Source organism: Perissodus microlepis, chromosome 12 (genome assembly GCF_051167445.1).
Source record: "Perissodus microlepis isolate ML-2025 ecotype Zambia chromosome 12, ASM5116744v1, whole genome shotgun sequence".
In the NCBI taxonomy this organism is placed as follows: Eukaryota; Metazoa; Chordata; class Actinopteri; order Cichliformes; family Cichlidae; genus Perissodus; species Perissodus microlepis.
Window position 1 is genome coordinate 975,425 of NC_140472.1, and position 22,764 is coordinate 998,188.

The following is a 22,764-nucleotide window of genomic DNA, read 5'->3' on the forward strand; positions in this document are numbered from 1 at the left end:
CGTTTCAAGGCAAACTGCCGTGGTTGCTATAGAGGTTTTACACATGACGTCATGCACGTGTCGTTCAAGAGCTGTCCGCCATATTGGACGTGATAACCACTTGGGGTCATAACAATGTTGCTGGTTGCAGCCTCCCACCTCTTATTTTCTTAAAGCAATTAGTTTACAGTCTGTCAGTAATAAAGTCCTGAAAGATACAAGTGTTGGACTGAAAACGAGTGGAAAGTTTGAAAGAGCTTCAGAGAACTACGGCTCGGACGCTCTTTATAGCTGACAACGTCTCAGTCCTTGGAACAGAACTGTAGCTACGTGAGGAGACTTTGACACTGTAGGTTGAATCATTTGTTGTTGGTGGATCTAACGCATGGCGTGCAGCATCTACTGAAAGGGATTACAGTTTGAAAATGTTCATCACATTGGTCAAACTGTTTTTCTCCTTGAACACATTGTTTTACTTCATCATGCCTTCCTGTGTGTCCTCCTTTCACCTGACTGTGTGACTAATGTTTTCAAACACGTCACCCCAGAAGAGGCGGGCACAAAACAGACCTGGAAGAAAAAAGAACGTAATGATGAGCAAGGAGCAGCTCACGCGGCTGGACCAGGTGACCCTGAATCCTCCCTTAGTTATGCTGCAATAGACGTAGGCTGCCGGGGGATTCCCATGATGCATTGAGTTTTTCCTTTCCAGTCACCTTTCTCACTCACTATGTGTTAACAGACCTCTCTGCATTGAATCATATCTGTTATTAACCTCTGTCTCTCTTCCACAGCATGTCTTTATCCTGTCTTCCTTCTCTCACCCCAACCGGTCGCCGCAGATGGCCCCGCCCCTCCCTGAGCCTGGTTCTGCCGGAGGTTTCTTCCTGTTAAAAGGGAGTTTTTCCTTCCCACTGTCGCCAAAGTGCTTGCTCATAGGGGGTCATGTGATTGTTGGGTTTTTCTCTGTATCTATGAAGCGCCTTGAGGCGACTTTTGTTGTGATTTGGCGCTATATAAATAAAATTGAATTGAATTGAATTGAATTGTTGGCTTATCTGGACAGCAAGACAACACAGCATTAGTTCAGGAGATTCAACAGGAAGAAGACCACCTCGCTGTGCCCTCTGTGTCTGATTCTCCTTCGAGATACTCTCAAAGTGTATCAACTCAATCCGATATGACTGTAAATGACATCAACCAATCAGAGAATGCCAAAATCTCAGGACGGAGAGGTTTGATTTACCATCTCGATATGAACAGCAGATGTTCCTGCTTCATACACGATGCAGATAAATGCTTCACTGGTTTACCCGAATACAACATATTACTAACAGTATTCATGTTTATCAAGACACACCTGGAGGATATTCAATCTCAGCCTTTCAGCAGCTCACCTGCATACTACTCAGGTTCAAAGCAACCGTGCAGTTCCTTGGTTTCGTGTTTGGGGTGCATGCTTTAAAAGTCTCACACGTATTCATCACACTTGGATTGATTTAGCCTGAGCGGGAACACATACAGACTTCACTGCCTGTGTGAACTTTCCCAAATGTATTTCAGTCATTGTGACAGGACAGGACCACAGACTGTCACATCACAAACTCCTAGCTGGTGATGTGGTACCAGCAGATTCAACATTCAGGAAGCAGCTTGGATAGTGGAACCTGAGAACACTCAAAACTGGCATCACTGTGCTACAGGAGCCAGTCCCTACAACTAAACAATGGAGTTTACCACACCTGATAACATCGTACGCATCGCGTGTGCAGTGACCAAGTTTGTAACAACATAATATTTCAGATGCATTTTATCTCTCAGATAATTGTGAAATCTAAAAATCTCAATGTATGTTCCACAGTTTGGTGTTTTGCCCTGAACACAAGAATGTATTTTGTAATTCTTGTTATTTCAATAAAAACTATATTTTTGCTTCTTGGAGCTCCATTTATTTCATTACAACTGTACAAAGTGTAAATAATATCAAAGTAATATCTCTAACTGTAAATGGGATCCTGACCTCAATTAGCAGAAGTAAGAAGTAAGCCTAAAGTCTCCAAATCTGGTCATAGATGAGGAGTAGCCATCCTGATTTTCTATAAAGTCCCATTTGAACCATTTGCAGAAACTAAAGATGAGGATGGATGGTATGTTCTAGTTTCTGGGAAAACTGAGGGAGTGGAAATGAGCTTCTTGACTGCATGTGCCTCAGCAGGTAATGATTTCCATTTTTACAGAAATATTTTTGATTTGCTGGTTGGTTCAAGAGGTATTGTCGTTTGTGGAGGAGACTGGAACATACGGCTTAATCCCAGATTAGACTCCTTCACAGCAGTCCCTTCAATTCAGTTCAATTCAATTCAATTTTATTTATATAGCACCAAATCACAACAAAAGTCGCCTCAAGGCGCTTCATAGATACAGAGAGAAACCCAACAATCATATGACCCCCTATGAGCAAGCACTTTGGCAACAGTGGGAAGGAAAAACTCCCTTTTAACAGGAAGAAACCTCCGGCAGAACCAGGCTCAGGGAGGGGCGGGGCCATCTGCTGTGATTGGTTGGGGTGAGAGAAGGAAGACAGGATGAAGACATGCTGTGGAAGAGAGACAGAGGTTAATAACAGGTATGATTCAGTGCAGAGAGGTCTGTTAACACATAGTGAGTGAGAAAGGTGACTGGAAAGGAAAAACTCAATGCATCATGGGAATCCCCCGGCAGCCTACGTCTATTGCAGCATAACTAAGGGAGGATTCAGGGTCACCTGGTCCAGCCCTAACTATATGCTTTAGCAAAAAGGAAAGTTTGAAGCCTAATCTTGAAAGTAGAGATAGTGTCTGTCTCCTGAATCCAAACTGGAAGCTGGTTCCACAGAAGAGGGGCCTGAAAACTGAAGGCTCTGCCTCCCATTCTACTTTTAAATACTCGAGGAACAACAAGTAGGCCTGCAGAGCGAGAGCGAAGTGCTCTGATAGGGTGATATGGTACTACAAGGTCATTAAGATAAGATGGGGCTGATTATTTAAGACCTTGTATGTGAGGAGCAGGATTTTGAATTCTGGATTTAACAGGAAGCCAATGAAGGGAAGCCAAAACAGGAGAAATCTGCTCTCTCTTTCTAGTCCCTGTCAGGACTCTTGCTGCAGCATTTTGGATTAGCTGAAGGCTTTTCAGGGAGTTTTTAGGACTTCCTGATAATAATGAATTACAGTCGTCCAGCCTGGAAGTAATAAATGCATGAACTAGTTTTTCAGCGTCACTCTGAGACAGGATATTTCTAACTTTAGAGATGTTGCACAAATGGAAGAAAGCAGTCTTACATATTTGTTTAATATGTGCGTTGAAGGACATGTCCTGGTCAAAATGACTCCAAGGTTCCTCACAGTGTTACTGGAGGCCAAGGTAATGCCATCCAGAGGAAGAATCTGCTTAGATACCATATTTCTAAGCTTTTAAGGGCCGAGTACAATAACCTCAGTTTGATCTGAAGTAAGAAGCAGAAAGTTAGCGGCCATCCAGGTCTTTATGTCTTTAAGACATTCCTGCAGTTTAACTCATTGGTGTGTGTTATCTGGCTTCATGGACAGATAGAGCTGGGTGTCATCTGCATAGCAGTGTAAATGTATGCTATGTCTTCTAATGATGCTGCCTAAGGGAAGCATGTATAATGTAAACAGAATTGGTCCTAGCACTGAACCCTGTGGAACTCCATAATTAACCTCAGTGTGTGAAGAGGACTCTCCATTTACATGCACAAACTGGAGTCTATTAGATAGATATGATACAAACCACTGCACCTTCACCCTCCTACATTAGAAACTCATGTCAGAATAAGTGAGTGAACCTCAGGAGAGATTTAGGGACCAGACTACACTCACACATGTGCTGCATTCCAGGACTGAGTTTCTAATTTAAGACAGACTGTCCCAGAATACCCAACTGCCAAATAGGGTGTATTGACTTATGTGATCGTGCACCTCTACTGTTACTGTTGCAAATTAATAACAATCTAAGAAATGGATTATGGAGGCTGGATACTGATGTTTAAAACAACCAACAATTTACAGGAAAAATGAAAGAAGAAGAAATCAACAGAATTATGGTAGAAATTGACAGTGGAGAGCTGGTCTGACTCAGGTCATGATTTTGTGTGTTGTCGTTGCTCGTCACACCTGAGGGTGGCGTTGTTTGCTCTCTGTTACTGTCTTTGTTGTCTATTGTCTTTATAATCACAGAATTTCATCAGGGATTATTAAAGTATCCTGATTCTGATAATTCCCTTTTTTAAATTTAAGACATTGCCTATTTGCGAATTTGTTTGGAAAATGGTCACAGAATCAATGAGTGGAAGTTAAACATGAGAATTATTTTAGTGTTTCATTTGTTCCTGAGCAAACGGATTTAGCTGACATTAATCTACAGTTCATAACTGGATAGTTTGATTTCACTTTATTGTGTTACTGAAGAGCTTCTTATGTGTGGAAATGAATCTTTCACTCGTGTTTGTGCTCTAATGTAGAAATGAGCTATACTTGTTTATACAACTTATTATGAATTAAAATTAACATTAAAATGTTTTAATACACAAAGAAAGTGTGAGTATTTTCACTGAGAGCAGCAACAAGCTGTTAGAAGCTTGTTAGACACCATGAAACAAATCATACCTCTCTAACAATATCAACTAATAACAGTAATGAACAGGACTAAAGGCAGAGAGGTGATACAATAATAATACATTCATATAGTTTATATGGCACATGCACACGTGTTACTAAAATGTTAGTCAGTTCAAATCATTATTTAATATTTATTTCATTTAAGTAGTTTGTTGTCTTTTTGTTTTTGAACTCATCGTGGACGTCATTAGGCACAGACAGGCCTGCTCGCCTCTCCTTATAAACAGAAGCTGTCTCTACCTTCACCCACACCTCTGCTGTCTCACCTGGGCACACAATGCACAGCTTCACAAACAGCTCAAAGCTCATTTGCATCTATAGTCTGTTGGTAGAGGTTCACAAAAATGTCACAAAGTATATCAGCAAACATAAACACCCATCAGCACCTAAGAAGAAGAAGCAGACATCAATGTTACGAAGTCTGTCGGTCTTACAGTTGTAGTGTTACAGCTGAGTCACAGAGAACACACAAAAGCAGAGTGACAAAGAGGCGCAGCATCTTTGATTAAATATATATGTTAAATATTATATATTATAATATTATTATAATATATATATTATTATATATATATTATGTATATTTATATATATATATTAAATATATTAAATATTATTTATATATATATATACATAATATATATATATATATTATGTGTATATATATATATATATATATATATAAAATGTATTATTATAATATATTATGTATATATTTATATATTTTTCATATATATTTTATATTGACCGGTGTGACTATATGAATCTTTTTCACCCGGACATTGTTCTCTTTTAAAAACGCATAAACGTTGTTATTTGTTGTGCTTTATGGTAATGTGACGGTGGCGGTGAGCGGAAGGAGGTGCTGAACGGCTGCGGAGCACGCGCGCGCGCGCACACACACGCGCGCACCGCTACAGGGAAGATGGAGGACGGTGTGGCCGCAGCGCAGAGGACCTGCATCCTTTAGCAACATCACTCCTGTGAGCAGGTTCGTGTTCAGTACCAGGCTGCTCGCTGTAGGCCTGACCCACCGAGCGAGATGCGGACAAAGCAAACGTCTCCGGGCTGGGCTGTTGTTCTCATCATCATCATCATCATCATCATTATTGTTGTTATTGTTGTTCTGTGGAGCTTCGCTACGCGGTCTGTTCACTGAGGAGTGGTTCGACGGAAAACTGCGCTCCGTAGATGAAACGTCAAACCAGGATTCAGAGTGAAGGAAAATGGCAGTGTCTTTGTGAGGCTGTGTGTCGGACCCACGCAGAGCGGACATGAATAAATCGGCACATAGAGGCCCTGTTGTCTCCAGGTGCAGAGCCACGGCGGGGCTAACCAGTCCATCCAGCTCGGTGCGATGGGTAGATGGTTTCTCGATGTTTCTTATTGCGTGCTTCGTTCAAAGCAGGACTTCAGCTGAGCTTTTGTAAAAGCAGAAGCTGAAATCAAACAGATGTTTTGCTGATGTAGTTGTTGACAGGAAAGCTGCTGGTTGCGTAGAAAATTCAGAAAACCTGGATGAAATTGGAAAATTTGGGTAGTTTTTCTTCATTCCTCCTGAAGGTGACTTCTACCAAACACACGAAACTGTAGTGTTTTAGAAAAAGATAAAGTGATGTTGGAAATATTAAAGTACAATAGTCCGCACACATGGAGCCACGTGTGAGGAGGAAAACTGAGGCCAGCTCCGGGTGGCTCATGTTCCCAAACACAAATCTCATAACAAATAAGACACAGTGTCAAATCTTTATGTAAGAAAAAAGTTCCCACAGGACTTTGTGCACCGCTGAGAATAATGCTTCTAATCATTTAACAGTGCGTACAGGCGCTTGTAGTTTGAAGTGTTTTCTGTATCATTTTGTCAGTCGCTCACATTGCTGAGGAGGAATTTCAGCTTACTCTTTTTCACACTGTTGTTTCAGTTTGTTGAGCTTTGCAGTCATTTGTTTATGCACACATCGTATTGATCTGAAATCTGGACGTAGGCCTGTTGCAACACTTGATTCTTTTCTTTTTCAGATATTCTGTTGCAGATTTTGCTGGTGTGTTCAGCGTCTTTGACCCGATTTGGCCCAAGCTTTAGCTGCTGAATAGACGAGCTCTTATCTGATCATACTTTGATATTCATTGAGTGAATCATATTCAGTCATCACCCCTCCTCCACCGTGCTCGACAGCTGCTATGAGGTTTTTGTAGCTGTTTGGTTTCCCCGAGCGCAGCAGTCTCATTGTGGTCAGACGTCTCAGTCTTGTCTGTCCAAGGAACATTGTTCCAGATGTTTTTTGGTTTGTCCAGATACAACTTTGCACACCTAAACCTGCCACATTCTTAGAGAGGAAAAGCTTTGCCATGGCAACCGTTCCAAATAAGACAGACAAGTTCAGTCTTTGTACTGTGGTGAACTTTAGCATTTAACATGCTAACAGAGGTCTCTTTATCTTTATCTTTATACTTTATCTAAGTATCTTTGAAAACACATTTTTAAAATGTAGATCATCGTCCTTAAAGAACAGAGGAAAAGGCTCATAGAGGCCACTGTAAATCTTTAAAATACACACACTGCTGATTATTAGATCTGCCATAAATGTAATCAGAAAATAAACATACAGTGTCTGTATTTGTCCACCCGAGTTATACGTGTTCGTTTCAGCGTTCATGAAGACAAGAAATTAAAAACTAATATTTAACATAAGCAACATAACAAGCAGACCAAATGTATAATGAAACCTCTACGGATCTCACTAAGTCCTGTGTATATGTGTTTTTATAGATGGATTACCAGAAGGGTGAGCCAAGAGGGGGATGGAAAAGAAATGAAGAAATAAATAGTAAATAAAATGGAAATAGTGGCGTGGTTCCCATTACTGGAATCTGGAACTGCCCCCATCCACGAGTATGGGGCTGGGGCAATGCTGGGATGCCAACAGTATTATCGTGAGAAATCATTTCCAGATCTTTTTTAATCCATTTCCAACAGTATAGTGGTTTCTTGCTGATCGCAGCACTGGGGTTGTTCCAGATAGGAGTGCATATGAAAGCTACTGAAGGAGTGTTGGTGAAATTTCCACCCGGCTGTGGATCATATTGTTAATGATTTCAAACAAGGATGCTGTTTGATGGCCTGAGCAGGAATGCTGCTTCTGAAACTGAAAAGTCTTTACAAACTCTAAAAATGTATTTTTGTTTCTGTACAGTTTTATTCATGCGTTCCTTTTTTTAAATATTGGGATTTTGACTACATGGACACTGGTAAGTGCGTACACTGTGGAAGTTACTCATTTATACTTTTAAGTAATGATGTGAAATTCAGTTCGGCCAGGCTTATGTCTCAGTGGGTAACGTGACAGGTAGGGTAGTCACAGTATTAGAATTTCAAACTTAGGAAAATACTCTTTAAAATAGTTTTCGTTACCATGGGGAAGATTTAGAGTGGCTATATTAATTTCTTAAAGTTCTCTCTTTCTCTTATATTTAAAATAACCACACTATGGGGGGACAAGCGTCTGTTTTTACGTGTACTTTCGTTACCAACAACGACGGTAAAACCATCGCGTGGCTCCACCGTCCGCTTCTTTATTTTCCTCATAAACTTTCACAATAAAGCTCAAAATCCCATCGAGACTTTTCAAAATAAACAGAAATGATCGACATTATTCTCTAACATCAAATTTCTGAATATGCATCAAACAGATGACCTCCAATAAAAACACGAGGTAAATGGCACTTACAGTCGACACCCAGCTGAAAACACTTCACATAAGGCGAGTTGCCTGAGATTCACTGAATTTACTGAAAATAAACTATTTTGAGATTTATATCGTTATCGGGATTAGAAATGTCATATTGGGATATGAGATTGTGGTCGTATCGCACAGGCCTACCAGTGGCTACAAAACTTCTTGTACTTTTCTATTTTTGGTGTTGGATTCTTTTCAGCATACTTTGGGCTCCGTGACAAGATTACCTGAGGAAAAGACTTGTGGTGCTCGAGGAGCGGGGAGGGGGGAGGGGCTTCCTCGTACCACGTCATTCTTGTAGGAAAGATGTTCACTCACTTTGGCTCTGATATATGGGCTCAAAATGTGGTCATAAATATTTTGTACTTGTAAAAAAGATTTGTATGTGTAAAAAAGATTTGTGTGTGGACTTAGCCCAAAAAAACCCTGCAAGTTACAAGTACGAATTTTGACCCTATTTTTCTTCCTTTCATCTGATTGGTCAATGTCATGTCAATCACAAATGTAACAATCCAATCAGAGAACAGATGGGTTTGGCTGTCGGAGGGGCGCTTTTTTTGAACTGCAGGTCTTTGAAGGGAATAAATGCCCTTTTACATGCCAACCCAGCGTTTTCCTTCATCACCACGAAGGAAAACAGTCTGTGGTCGTCCGAGTTTGGTGATTTTTGTGTCACAGGTCTACGTGTTTAATACAGGGACTTCCACAGCCTTTTCAACAGCGCTGCGGACCGCGGGGTGGGGGCGGGCAGTGTTTTGGAAATGACAGTCTTCATTACAAAGCTTTCTTCGTTATGAATTAGCATACATGTTTTTATTGAACATTTGAAGAACCAGCAAAAAAAACAGAAACTCTTGTAGAGGACATAAAGTCAGAGATAGAAACGACAAGGAGCAGGTGCATCTAGTGCAGGTAGAGCTGCTGCAAAAACCCACAGAGCTCAGCAGCCAGCGCAACAAATTCTGGATCCTTTGCTTTTAGTTAGCAGTTAGCATTAGCAGCACATCCTGCGTCCGATGTGAAAGGACTTTTATGCTGCGCACTGTGACTCACAGCAATGGTCCTGGGTCAGCCCTGACTTTGTGTTAAACTAATCCTGAAGTAATAATGTATTTCTAACCACTGATATAGCACAACTTTATCCTTTCAACAGCTGCTGAAAGTTAGGGGACCTAGCTGCTATCGGATATTTATATAGAGATCCTCCAGCTTCAAACTGTATCACCCTTCAAGGACCTGCAGTTCAAAAAAGCGCCCCTCCGACAGCCAAACCCATCTGTTCTCTGATTGGATTGTTACATTTGTGATTGACATGACATTGGCCAATCAGATGAAAGGAAGAAAAATAGGGTCAAAATTCGTTCTTGTAACTTGCAGGGTTTTTTTGGGCTAAGTCCACACACAAATCTTTTTTACACACACACAAATTCTTTTTACACACACACAAATTCTTTTTACACACACAAATCTTTTTTACACACACACAAATCTTTTTACACACACAAATCTTTTTTACACACACAAATCTTTTTTACACACACACAAATTCTTTTTACACACACAAATCTTTTTTACACACACACAAATTCTTTTTACACACACACAAATTCTTTTTACACACACAAATCTTTTTTACACACACACAAATTCTTTTTACACACACACAAATTCTTTTTACACACACAAATCTTTTTTACACACACACAAATCTTTTTACACACACAAATCTTTTTACACACACAAATCTTTTTTACACACACAAATCTTTTTTACAAGTACAAAATATTTATGACCACATTTTGAGCCCATACTGATATTCCTGAAATAAAGGTTTAAAAGATACCGAGCTGTGGTAGGACATACAATGTGCTTTTACTCATGTCGCACCTTTTTAGTTTAAGTGGCTTAATTATATTTATATTATGTAATTATTATAATTTTATATAATTAGAGATTGTTTTTATTCTATTGGATTTTAAGGCTCTTTGAACTGCACTAACCTGGATGAAAAGTGGTATTGGTAGAACACATGCTTACTGTTACAGGAGAACATTTTGACAGCTAATATTTGCAGTATAGCTCCTTTTAGTTCCTTCAAACTGTTTCAGGTACTTGGGCAGAAACAGCCAAAGCAAAGAGTCCCAAACAGAGTAAGGTATCGTTACCTGTTAGATGGGGCGCTATTCAATCCTTCTCTTTCAGAGATAAGCAGATACCCAGACAGAGTATTGATCTGTACAGATTCAAGAGAGAAAACTGAAGTTTTAACACGTGTTGGGTTAATAAAAGTGTGAATCTTTAGCTTGTCAGTTACTGTTTTTGCCTGTTAACCATGCAAGTCCTCGCCGTATCACTTCCAGCAAGAACGTAGGATCAGACACATGTTTCGCTCATATTGTTACATTTTTGTTTACTCACATTTTCTTTCTTTCTGTTTACCCATTGCAGTCGTTTCCAGCAGCCTTCGCTCTGTTGATGATGGATTCCTAAGCCGTTCTCTGACACCACTTTACCAACCAGACAGCCATGAACCCCCAAAAGACAGAGTTTGTTCAGGACGTTATGGAGGCGATGGATGGTCCTTCTCGCCATCAACACCACCCCAGCCTGTCCCATAACCACAGCAACCAGGACAAGCGCTACAGATGCTGTGAGACTTCAGCTGGTGTCACAACAGAAATGGCCAGTGGTGCAAATGCTGAAAGCAGAGTTGGGATGCTACAGCACCACAAGCCACAGGAGGAGCAAGACGCGGAGCTGCAACATGGAGATCCGTCTTCTAAGCCCCAAGAGATCCAGCCCATTCCCCGACCTGCTGTGACACGTTATCGCAGACAGGGCGACAGTGAGGCCCGGCTCAGAACTCAACAACAGAGGAACAGGATGAAGCAGCAGAGGGAGGCAGAGAGAGCACAGCAGGAAAGGGAGCAGCACGCTAAGATGACCAAGGAAGCTGAACGTGAGAGGGAGGATTCTATGCTGGCCCGCTCAGCAAGTACTGAGAGCGGCTTTCACACCCATACTGACCGTGCAGAGGGAGACGATATCCCAGTGATGATGTCTCTGGAGCCTGAGGCCCAGCGAGAGTCCGAGGATGATGCAAACAGCTACAGCCTCCCGCTACGGCCTGAGGCAGAAGAGTACACTGAAAGTGCAGAGGCTGAACAGCAGCATCTCCATTCACATCCTAACTATGCTCTTCAGTTCCTAATGCTGCCGCGTGAATCCTTACTTAATATCCAGAATTCCCAAAGAGAAGATAAAGCAGAGGAGACACTAAATGGTGGCTACTCTAACTGTGTCTACACCCAATCCTACAGCCAATCGGGGCCGAGAACCTGTGTCTCATCCAGTCAGGACTTGGAAAGTTTAGATGCTGGACTTGAAGCGTACTCTGAGCCATATGACACGTATTCGCTCTCTGAGCATGTGTATGAGGAAATATGTGACGCTCCAACCTCAGTGTCAACTTCTGCAAGTGTGGCAAACGATAGAGAGTCTCGACAGCAGACGGCGACCGGCTTGCAGCTGTTGCAGAGCGGGGCAGGAAAAGGCGATTACCATCAGCAGGAGGCCGTGGGCTCCCGTCTGCGGCACTACGATGAACGTTCAGATGGTGAGTCAGACAGTCCAGAAAAGGAGGCAGAGTTTGCTCCGTATCCTCGTGTTGACAGCTGCGACCAAGAAGACGATACTGATAACAGTGTTAACGGGGCTAAAAGAGGCTCACAAAGCTTTGATCCAAAAGATTCCACAGACAAAGAAGAAAAACGCCAACCAGACAAATTCTCTCACAAAAGCAACAAGACTGCCAGTCGAGGGAAGTCGGCCAAGCAGCAGGCTGAGACTCCTGTAAAGGAGCCAGTGAGGAACAGTGTGGAGAAGAGGGATGCTATATCTTTAGCCATCAAAGACATTAAGGAGGCCATAGAGGAGGTGAAGAATAGAACAGTCAGATCTCCTTACACACCTGATGAGCCAAAGGAACCCATTTGGGTAATGCGGCAGGACTTAAGCCCCACTGCTGAATGTGACCTGCCGACATCACTTGGGGCCGATGTAAGTACAAAAGCTCTGACTGTTATTCATCAAGTTATATTGTCCAGTATTAACTGTTCTTTGGATGTGAATGAAACTCGAGCATCAGGAACATACAGAGTTGCCTTTTACTTTCAACATGTCCAATGTCACTTTCTTTGACCAATCCTTTTTGATGAGATGACAATGTGCCGATCAGGGGTGCGTTTGGGTAATCTGGGTCTCTCACTGAGCGTGCTCCTGTGACCGGCCAGCACGTCATGGAGTGGGTGGGAGGTATTGTCCAGCATCGTCCTTATGTTGGACAACACGCGCCTCTGTGACACCACCCTAAAGACGTCCACCTCCATCCCCATAACATTACTGGCTGTTGCCATTTGCGAGCCTCAACCTGCTGCCCCAGCATGTAACCGCATAGAGGAAACTAATGCACAAAATGATGACAAAATTTAATTCAGTTTTATTTATACAGCACCAAATCACAACAACAGTCGCCTCAAGGCACTTTATATTGTAGTGTAGACCTTACAATAATGCAACAATCATATGACCCCTATGAGCAGCACTTTGGCGACAGTGGGAAGGAAAAACTCCCTTTTAACAGGAAGAAACCTCCAGCAGGCTCAGGGAGGGGCGGGGCCATCTGCTGACAAGTTTATCAAAGAATAAAAACAAGATGAAAATATTCTGGAGAGACGAGATCCAAATCAAAACGAATTAAGTTGTGTAGAAAAGTGGTAGAAAGCTGCATCCCATTCTCCCTGTTCCCTCCCCGGGGGAGCGCCGTAGACATGGGGACACATTCCACATTTGAAGGGAAACCAGATGCTTTTTAAATGGTCTTCAGCAAAACTCACCAGTAAAATCACAACAAGCCACTTTATGTTTTAGTCAAGTTTCAGTTTTATTCACATGCTGCCAAATCACAGCACGAGTTACCTTTAGATTTAGTCTTCTACACTCTTATGATTTAGTCATTTAAATGCTCAAATTATGACTCTAAATCACAACTTTGGCTAATAAACATGACATGAAATGATGTAAACAGTTTTATGATTAAATCTTTATAGTCAATGACACAAACACAGGCATGTGCGGAAAATGGTTTTGTAAATGTCATAAAACAAAAGCTATGATATAAAACATGTGTGCATGGGTCTAGTGGGTGAGAATAGGGCAGAGTCCGTGTTTTAGATGTGTCATTGCATAATGACTTTTATGCTAAGTTGAAAATATTATGAAAATGTCAGCTGCTGATTGAAATGAATTGAACGGCCACATGTTTAGTTTGGAGCAAATAAGCCCCACAATCTCCAAAGATAGAAGCAATGATTTTTGTGAGCTTTAAACTATTTGTAATCAAATGTTGCTGATGGTGGGCGAGCGCTCCAGTACTGAGGGAATTGTTTCCCTGTCGGACATCCTTCAGGCACTGGTGCTCAGTCAGTCAGTTACCTGTAAGGAGGAGGTGGGTGTAAGGCTGAGTGGAGCCAGGCTGAAGGCCCCAGAAACCCCTGAAACACTAATGAAGAGCTAGACTGCTGAGTGGACTCCTGCACTGAAGAGTGGGGTTTTGTTCCTGAATTTCTTCTTTGTTTATTAACACTGATCAGCTGCAACATTAACTCCACTCATTTGGGAAGTAAATATTGAGTGCAGTGTGTTGTAATAGATTCTGTTAAAACGAGAAATCATCATAGATAAAGTGTTTGGACTTTTTTGCACGTTATCGCTGTGCGGGGTGTAATTCAGAGAAGCTTGAGAAACGTGTGGTCATCATGCCGTGCATGCCTGTCCTTTAATGAGACCGTGCAGTGCAGGCTTGGGTAGTGGTGAGACTGGTTCACAGCTGCAGGAAAAAAAGTGCCAAAGATGCTCAGTGAGTCGCGTTAAGATGACTGGTGGCTATAGCCATCTAACAACCACTCTCTGCAGACCAGCCCATCTCTGCCCCCAAGCCAAAAGTCCTCAGGAACAGTTCGGTAAACAGCTTCCAAACTTCCCAGATCCCAGTCTACTCAGTGACCCAGTCCACCAGGGCTCTGCCCTCATTGTATGATGCCAGATAGAACAGGACACCCAAGGGTGCTGTCTCCATTCTCCAGTGCACTGCAGCTGTTTTGGTTGTGTGGCAGAGACCTGCTGACAGCATTGGGTCGGTGGTCCTTGTGTTGTGGTTGATTCCAGTTAACGCAGATAAACCTTATTACGTCTCTTTCTGTGGAAAGTGTGGAAACGTCCACAGAAAGAGACGGTAATAAGGTTTATCTGCGTTCTAGTTGGTTTGGCTTCAGTTTCAGGTCGTGCAGTTACAATCATGCTGCTGCCGTCACACGTTTGATGCCAGCGTTAAGGGATGCAAATCACTTTGTTTGGTAGCAAAACTAAACATCACCTGATGCCGTTAAGGAAAGTGATGGCCAGTGCCAATGTAGACTCAGTGTCCGATGTTTACTGGGGCCTTTATTTTCATGTACTGTACCGGGTCAACGTGTACTGCAAATGTGCAGGCAAGAGAAACCACACTGTTTTTACTGTTTGTATTTGTCTGGCTGCAGAAAAATAAAGAGACACTGAAGCAGTTTTACATAGAAAACTAACCGTCAGGAAACAGGAAGTCCAAAGTAAGAAGGAGGGGAGGGCAGCAGTGAGGAGGGTGATGGCTCAGGGATTCCCATGATGCACTGTTTCTCCTTCTGTCCTCTTTTTCACTCACCACGTGTTCATACATCAATCTGCATTTAATTCTGAGTTATTATTAATCTCTGGCTCTCGTCCACAGCATGTCTTTAGTCCCGTCTCGCTCCCCTCAGCCTGGTTCTGCTGGAGGTTTCTTCCTGTTCAAAGGGAGTTTTTCATTCCCACTTTTGCCAAAGGGCTTGATCTTTATTACTGTAGGGTCTTTACCTTACAACATCAAAGGCTTTGAGGTGACTGTTGTAATTTGGTGCTACATAAAGAAAATCAAACTGAATTGAATTAGTGAGGCGGTGGGCCCGAGTTTGAATCCAATCTGCAGGACCAAGTGTGTCCAAATGAATTAAAGAACTCATTCATTCATTACAATTTGGAAATATCCCATTTAATAATGACATATATATTAAATAGAAATTAATTTGATCCATTTAATAAATTGTGTATTTAGTTCCAATTTCCGTAATTATTTCATGGTTCCTGTGTTCGTGTCATCCTCACCCATCAAACACTGACGGAGTCAAAACCTTTGTTTATTTTTGTTTTTTACCCAAACTATAAGTCACGTTTTCAAATACCACAGTTTCTTTGAATACACTTTTTAAATATTCAGTTTGGTGTAATCTTCAAATATCTGGTTGATCTGGAGCCCGTTTGCCAAAGTGTGCCTGTGTTTTTGGAGATGTCCGTTCCCACTAGTGTAACAGCCGCCTTACTGCTGACCCTCACCACTTAAACACGGGACCAGAGACGTGTGACCTAGTGTGTTGTTGCTGTTCGTAGATATACAAAAGACTGATGTGTGTCCTGCCCAGATATAATGAAAAAGATCTATTTTTTAAAAAATATATTTATTTATTCCTCTGTTTTCTAAACATGAGCTCTCTGTTATAAATTTCTAATAAGTCTATTAGAATAAAATCAGATTAACTTTTGATTTGTGTGTGTGTGTGTACAGGGAGTGCAGAATTATTAGGCAAATGAGTATTTTGTCCACATCATCCTCTGCATGCATGTTGTCTTACTCCAAGCTGTATAGGCTCGAAAGCCTACTACCAATTAAGCATATTAGGTGATGTGCATCTCTGTAATGAGAAGGGGTGTGGTCTAATGACATCAACACCCTATATCAGGTGTGCATAATTATTAGGCAACGTCCTTTCCTTTGGCAAAATGGGTCAAAAGAAGGACTTGACAGGCTCAGAAAAGTCAAAAATAGTGAGATATCTTGCAGAGGGATGCAGCAGTCTCAAAATTGCAAAGCTTCTGAAGCGTGATCATCGAACAATCAAGCGTTTCATTCAAAATAGTCAACAGGGTCGCAAGAAGCGTGTGGAAAAACCAAGGCACAAAATAACTGCCCATGAACTGAGAAAAGTCAAGCGTGCAGCTGCCAAGATGCCACTTGCCACCAGTTTGGCCATATTTCAGAGCTGCAACATCACTGGAGTGCCCAAAAGCACAAGGTGTGCAATACTCAGAGACATGGCCAAGGTAAGAAAGGCTGAAAGACGACCACCACTGAACAAGACACACAAGCTGAAACGTCAAGACTGGGCCAAGAAATATCTCAAGACTGGTTTTTCTAAGGTTTTATGGACTGATGAAATGAGAGTGAGCCTTGATGGGCCAGATGGATGGGCCCGTGGCTGGATTGGTAAAGGGCAGAGAGCTCCAGTCCGACTCAGACGCCAGCAAGGTGGAGGTGGAGTACTGGTTTGGGCTGGTATCATCAAAGATGAGCTTGTGGGGCCTTTTCGGGTTGAGGATGGAGTCAAGCTCAACTCCCAGTCCTACTGCCAGTTTCTGGAAGACACCTTCTTCAAGCAGTGGTACAGGAAGAAGTCTGCATCCTTCAAGAAAAACATGATTTTCATGCAGGACAATGCTCCATCACACGCGTCCAAGTACTCCACAGCGTGGCTGGCAAGAAAGGGTATAAAAGAAGAAAAACTAATGACATGGCCTCCTTGTTCACCTGATCTGAACCCCATTGAGAACCTGTGGTCCATCATCAAATGTGAGATTTACAAGGAGGGAAAACAGTACACCTCTCTGAACAGTGTCTGGGAGGCTGTGGTTGCTGCTGCACGCAATGTTGATGGTGAACAGATCAAAACACTGACAGAATCCATGGATGGCAGGCTTTTGAGTGTCCTTGCAAAGAAAGGTGGCTATATTGGTCGCTGATTTGTTTTTGTTTTGTTTTTGAATGTCAGAAATGTATATTTGTGAATGTGGAGATGTTATATTGGTTTCACTGGTAAAAATAAATCATTGAAATGGGTATATATTTGTTTTTTGTTAAGTTGCCTAATAATTCTGCACAGTAATAGTCACCTGCACACACAGATATCCCCCTAAAATAGCTCAAACTAAAAACAAACTAAAAACTACTTCCAAAAACATTCAGCTTTGATATTAATGAGTTTTTTGGGTTCATTGAGAACATGGTTGTCGTTCAATAATAACATTATTCCTCAGAAATACAACTTGCCTAATAATTCTGCACTCCCTGTATACACGCATAATCTTTTTATTAACAGAGATGATGTTGGTGGTTTTAATCATGTAGTCGTCTCACTGTAAAGCTTAATGCTGTGTAAAATTAATTAATATGAATCAATATTAATTGACCTTTGGTCCTGATAAAATATGATCAGATCTGGACAGGATCTGGTCAGCTGTGTACAAACACACTCTTGACTTCCGTGTGTGTGTTTTGCAGTATCCCAAACATTAGATATATACTGGTTCAGAGTGATGCTCGATAAACCAGTTCATGCGTCAGGTTGGTCTAAAATCTCCTGAAACCCTTCAGTCGATCTAACAGCTGCAGCGACAGCACTGACACAGCGTCTTTAATAGTGCACCAACAAAGACCACTTGGGAGCCGTCCTGCTCAGCCACGCTTTTATGGCAGAACAAATCAAACATGGATCACAAGACTTTGGACTTTAATTGACTGAACCCGTGTTTTGATATCTTTTATGTTTTTTTCACAAGAGCACTTGTAGTTTTATGAAGAATTGGATTTTTCATGGAGTCTTCCCGCTACTGCCCGACACATTACTCTCTGTAAATTCTGAGCCTGGAGAATAACCTGTCAACATGTAAATATACACATCAAAACATAACCACCATCGTCCTCTTTCATCCAGTGTTATTCTGATTGTGATATGATTTTATAGTTCTCACATAACTGATACCAAAGCGCAGCCTTCTCCCTCCACAGAGAATTTATACTTGTATAACTATGCATGTGACGAATAACGAACCTTGAACCTTGAAATGACTCCCACATCTCTGAGGTGCAGGAGTTACCCTGGTAACCAGCAGCCCCGTCCTGCTTCCGGTGCGGGACAGATCCGCCGGGGGGGGGTGTGTGTGTGTCTGTGCCAGTGTACATGACAGATCTGTGTGTGTGTCCTGTGTTCAACTGGAGAGAGAGTAATTTTAAGTTTTTGGTAATTATTATTCTATATATACATTGATTACCAATATTTACATGTGGCGTACTAACAGTACCCTAATCTTTTACAGCCCTTAAAACTCCTCATGTTTTGGTAGATAAGCATCTGAGGTTGGGCAGTTTGGAGTTTGAAAGGCAAGAGTCAGATGTTAAATATCAGGCAGGAGAAAAAGGAAGAGGGTGGTGTAACAGAGCAGCATGCTAGGAAACAAGTGAGATGGAGGAAGAGGATCTGGAAGAAGAAGAAGATGCAGCTGTATTGCTAATGGCGATGAATCCAAACATGATAGTGATTGTGTTCTCTGCTTCTGCCATTCCTGTTGAAATGATTTATTTATCGTGGGTTAGAGTGAGAAAGGTAAGACTGGCTAAATAATTCAGTGTGGATCGAGTTGCAGCGTGACCACAGCTGTTTTCCTATATAGATAAAGTCAATGTTTGATCGCACTTCTGTTTTAAATGTCACTTTTTCAAATATCCACAAGAACAGTTATGTTGGAATACATTTTGGTGGCTGGCACGAACACGATGTCATTACTGATCCATGTAGATACACTCGCAGCGTTGATCCCATGGTGAATCCTGATATCCCGGTGAAACCCGACCGTCTGTCGGGTCTGTCTGATAGAGCTGTGCGTGTACCCACACGACGACACTCTACATGCTCGTTCATCTGTGGAACTTCACCAGAATTAGTTCATTTACTGAAAGTCATGGAAAATTTTTGGATGTATCAGGAAGAAAAGTTTGAGGAGGAACAAGCAAAGCAGAAACATCCAACTCTCCGACATGATGAGGATGAGGTATGTTTTTTGTTGAGTTTCACTGGAATAATCTAAGAGTATTTCTGATGGAAAATTTGTATTTTCTGCGAACACATGCAGGACGTGAGAGCATTAATGTTCATTCTAACAGTGTTTTCCTCCAATATTTTCATGTACTTTACATACATACAGGTATTGAGTGTCTAACAAAAATGTACTGATTCAAAATGTTAGTGAACACAGACCCAGCAAGCATCCTGCAAAAACAAAAAGAGGATTGAACACCAGATAAAGTTGTTTTAACAGTGTTCAGATTTAAAAGTCAAACCTCTGGAAGAAGAAAGACACAGATTTAAGATTTTTAGGGAGGCATCTGAAGGTGAATATTTCCTAAATGAAACTAATGTGCACTACTGTGAAAAGCATTTGTATCCTTCCTGATTTGTTACTTTTTTGCTTAATTGTATGATTTAAATGTTTCAAATCATCAAACAAATGTTAATATTAGTCACAGTAATCCATTTTAAGTGGTGATTTATTCCGCTAATCAAACCGACCTGGGCCTGTGTGAAAAACAAATGTTCTAATACAAACCCAATGCCACCCCCTCCACAAATGCTTGTCTCACAAAAATACCTGAACATTTTGCCGAAAGAGATTTTGGTGATCCAGTTATTCTCAACAACCCTGCAGTGTGGCTGAATTTAAACTAATTTATGTTGCTAGGTTTAAGGGAATTTTCTCCTTCAACAGTTTTCCCTTAAAAAATAAAATCCTCATTTAAAAATTGCATTTTGCATTTATTGTGTTATTTGTTTGATGATCTAAAGCTTGAAGTGTCACAAATATGCAAAAAATCATGAATGAGGCAAATCTCACTGTAGGTGTGAATAAACAAGAAGACTAAACAAATGAATCTATTAAACTCAATAAGATATTGTGGGATTTTAAAACTAACTGAAATGTAAAAATATACAGAAGTTACACAGAATAATAATTTTACATAATGTTGCGTTGCCCCGAGACGCCAGCATGACCAACTCCACTGCCATGATAAATGCCATAACTGCAATTCCCAGGTGCTGCCAGGTGGTGGTGCTGTTCTCAGCTGTCAGAATTCTGTATAAATGCATATCATACTCCAAATATACTGGAGTTTTAAGTTTGCCTGCCTTTCCAGGCGGTCCTGAATAAAGAAGACAGTGGTGAGTGAGTATTCGTTGTAACAGTTTCACTGTCACTGCTCACAGCGACATCTACAGTTTGCACTTCACTCCAGATCAGATCATTCAGCTGAAAACATCTAAAGGGAAAAAGAAGTACAGTGGAATGATCACTCCATTCAGCCAAGAAGACCGAGTGTACGGGATCCTGAGCTAGCTGACCAGCAGAAGATGAGCAGCCCATGGAAGGCAGTCCTGCTGCGGACTTTTTCAGGCAGTAACTGAAAACATTTAGTTAAAAGAAAAAACAGAAGCATTAAGATAAAAGATGCAGGAACTCAAAATTCAGTCGGATTTGCTGGATCCGATGATAGCGTTAGAGTCTACTCAGTGTCAGCCAGTACACCCGAGCTAGCGAGACACGTTACACAGTTTAACCCAACTCACATGTAATATTACTCTGTGATGTGTGACCATCACTTTATGTGTTTTGGGGGCAGTTTGAGCAATCTGTCCACACACCTCGTTCGCACAGCAAGAAAAGCTGCTGAGAAGGAACAAAACGTATCTGCTGTCCATGCAACACACGTGGTTTGCAGCTTTTCTTACTGCATAATTATTATTTGTGCATTAACATTTTTGAAAAGAAACTACGTGTCAAAAGATATGAATTCTACATTCAACTTTTTACTGCAATTTTGAACTACACAAAATGTCATATCTGTGTCTATTTTTTTATTTTTTATTACTTACATTTAGTTAGTTTTTTATAACCTTCTTGTCCGAGTGTCTCTTTTATCCTGATCAGAGGCAGTCATTGCGCCTCCATGATGAGCTCTTGTGTGTTTCTATGAATAAGAAACGAACAGCTGAAGGGTTTTGAAGATGTACATGAAGTGTGCATTTAATTCTAATGGATTCTATTATTTTATTTATTTAATGAATACTGTTAACCTGCTTCAATGTGAATTCTGAACCTGCATTTTTTGAATTTCCTGTGAATCACTTTAAGTTTTGGTTTTTTTTCTGCCGATACTCTTTGATGGTAATACCAACACAGATTCCCTGACTTTCAGCAACCAACACTAACTGGTGACATTTGAACGATCGGCCAGAGAAAAAGAAAATGTATTAACTGATTATCTTTAAAACCCAAGGAAGAAATAATCCACACATACTAACTGTGAGAATAAAAAAGGTGGTGAAGAAAAAATACTGAGATTTAATGATGATTTCATGAAGTGCTCAGAGACTCCATGACTGAAAATATTCCTGGACTATATGCCGTCTCTCGCTCTCTTCTCTGTCCCCTCACACCCAATCAGTAGTGTCAGATGACCGCCCCTTGTTGAGCCTGGTTTCATCCTGTTTCTGCTGTAACAAAACTAATTTCCCACGTGTGGGTAGGGATGGGTATCGTTTAGGTTTTATCCGATACCGGTGCCAAACCGGTACTTTTGAAACAGTGCCGGTGCTTAAACGGTGCTCGAACCGGTGCTTAAAGAATGGAGAACACAAACTTTGTCCAAAAACCTCTCATGTTCAGCTGTTTTTTTTTTGTAAAAAGATAACAATGTTAGCCTTTTCTGCAGCTATGGGGCATATATGGTTTCACTCTATCAAACAAGAAGACAGCCGCATGTAGCTATGACGGTGTTTGCTAGTTCACCTTACATGCATTAATGTAATAACGTGGTTAGCCTACTCAACGTAAATTACACACGAACAACATTAAGCTACTCACGCAGAGAAGAACGGCTGCTGCTGCATCATCATCCTCATCATTTCTGCTACACTGGCAGGGCTAGGGGCCAGGACTCTCCTCTTCGGGTTTTTGGGGGATGTTGCTAACTCCGGGTCCGATAACAGGCACCACACCCGCAGTAGATGTGCTCGGTGTGAGGTCTCGCAGCAAGCTATCAAATACGGCGCATTTCTCGGCTTTAAAAAAACCCGCTATGCGTCGCCAGATGTTTCATCAGATTCGAGGTGTTACCTCCTTTGCACAGTATCACAGTATCACCTTAAAGCACTTGTTGCAGGCTGCTGAGTTTGCATCTTTTGCTGTGAAGTACAGCCAGACTTTGACCGCTTCGCCTTGGGCATTTTAATCTGTAGCTCTGCTCTAAAAGAACGTACGTACCTGGACCCGCCTACTATCCTCGGAAACGTAAAATGATTGGCTAGAATCCAAAGTGTGTGACAGCTCAGGGGAAAAAAGCACCGAAATGTGCGCTGCTTTTC

The 22,764-nt window shown here is 41.4% G+C and overlaps 1 protein-coding gene across 3 annotated transcripts in view; it reads left to right on the forward strand.

Moving 5' to 3' along the window:
• Window positions 1-5,517: 5,517 nt before the first annotated feature.
• apba1a (amyloid beta (A4) precursor protein-binding, family A, member 1a) overlaps window positions 5,518-22,764 on the forward strand; it is a 50,329-nt gene continuing 33,082 nt past the window's right edge. For 2 of the 3 annotated variants that reach the window (XM_084947119.1, XM_084947121.1), the window contains exons 1-2: window positions 5,518-5,643; window positions 10,838-12,448. In XM_084947119.1, coding sequence (XP_084803245.1) covers window positions 10,916-12,448 — 1,533 coding nt within the window. In that variant the 5' untranslated portion in view covers window positions 5,518-5,643; window positions 10,838-10,915. Of the gene's footprint in view, window positions 5,644-5,684; window positions 6,005-10,837; window positions 12,449-22,764 lie in introns of those variants that run through there. The other variant, XM_084947120.1, reaches the window with a different exon arrangement.